Source organism: Mesitornis unicolor, unplaced genomic scaffold, assembly GCF_000695765.1.
Source record: "Mesitornis unicolor isolate BGI_N332 unplaced genomic scaffold, ASM69576v1 scaffold35349, whole genome shotgun sequence".
NCBI classification, from domain to species: Eukaryota; Metazoa; Chordata; class Aves; order Mesitornithiformes; family Mesitornithidae; genus Mesitornis; species Mesitornis unicolor.
This window is the reverse complement of record NW_010205859.1, coordinates 34578-36189: the sequence shown is the minus strand read 5'-3', so window position 1 is coordinate 36189 and position 1612 is coordinate 34578. Positions and strand designations below refer to the sequence as shown.

The 1612-nt window shown below is 33.9% G+C and overlaps 1 protein-coding gene across 1 annotated transcript in view; it reads left to right on the top strand.

Annotated features, from left to right (window-relative positions):
• SUPT20H (suppressor of Ty 20 homolog (S. cerevisiae)) overlaps positions 1 to 1612 on the top strand; it is a 32851-nt gene that overhangs the window by 7208 nt on the left and 24031 nt on the right. The window contains 1 exon segment of the mRNA XM_010191566.1: positions 1040 to 1166. Within this exon segment, the coding sequence (XP_010189868.1) occupies positions 1040 to 1166 (127 nt within the window).

The window sequence follows — 1612 nt, the reverse complement described above, 5'->3', positions numbered from 1 at the left end:
ACACGACGCATGGAGAAGAGTTAACTTTGGGCAGTGGTTCCAAAACTACATAGCAGGAGATGGAAAATATTTTCCTCCTTTTTCTCTGCATACCTGTTAAAATTATCTGTTGGATTGTATTGCTGTGGGATTTGGGGTTTTGTTTTTGGTCCTTTTCTCTTAGTTCATTCCCCTGTAAGTAATGATTCTGTTTTCAGTCTTCTCAGTATCTCTGGAAATATAAACATGTTCAGAAAGGGAGAGTCCACTTGGATGTACATGAAATGGATAGTTGCGAAGGCTTAGTAGAGTGCTAAAGTTAACTGCCAATGAATGGCTCCACTCAGACCTGTGTTCAGCCTATGAAATCTAGCTTCCAGCTTTAAGGTGTAAAATTCTGAGATTTAGAATTCATTGTTCTAAGGGGGCTTTAGAAATGTTTACATTTGTAGGAAGTATACTAGGTCTTTGAAACTTATTAATTAATCTTAAATGTCTGTTATATATGAACAAGATAGTTCTTACAATTAAATAAAGGAATAGTCTCTGCAGCTGCTGAATGAGATTTCAGCAAATACAGACAAGGCAATGCAATTAAGAAAGCTTCCAAATGCTGTAATTCAGTATTTGAATCCTGGAAAGAAATATCTGCTGCTGTTACAAATATTTGAAAGTACTAAATAGCTTCTTGTTGTTATCAAACAATGTAAAGTGTATAAATGATACTTATAGTGCACTATATTTTTATAACTTCCGTAAATTTACAACATTGTAGCATAGGGTTGTTCTTGTTAACTGTGTTGTCTGTGGACTTGTAATTCATGTGTTTGAGTTTTGTTAGTTTAAATTAGGTTTTTTTTTTTAATTGTGTGTATAAGTACATATAATAATACTTAATGAATATACTCTGCTGAATATAATCCAATTAAATTTAACTGTGCTTGTTTAGATATATACTTCAACATTAATCTAAATAGTACTCATGTTCTAGCAGTTGTTTTTATTTCTACTAATTGCTTTATAGTATTATGTTCATGAGCAATGTTTACTTTTAAAGCAGAAGCTGAGGCGAAATGTGAATTTACTTGAGAAGCTGGTTATGCAGGAGACGTTGTCATGTCTGGTAGTGAACCTCTATCCGGGAAATGAGGGTTATTCACTTATGCTCAGGGGAAAAAATGGTTCAGGTAATATTTTTGCTATTTAATTTTTAGAAGTACTCAGAATGCTCGATAAAGAATTGGAATGTGTTGTTGCTTACATTTGACTGTTTTGCTTCTAACATAATACCTTGTGAAAAAAACCCAAACAGCTGTATTTGAAATAAAAATTTGTATAAAGCTATGAGGTGCTTAGAAATGGTCTCTAATGATACAGTGTAAATCAGTAGATATGAGTCTTTTCCAGAGCTTTCCATTCTCTTATTCCCCCTTAGGTTCCTGAGTTGCTTATCTGAGTTTCTCTTGCTTCAGGTTCCTTCTGTCAAATCATTTTTCTCTGCTTCCTAAATCTAGTTTGGTTGCATCTTCATGCCACTGGTACTGTGAGGACATACAGCTTGGAGCAAAAAATTTTGTCCCACTGAGCTATAAAGACATGTTGCCTTTTGACACAATAAGAGTGAAATCAAGCT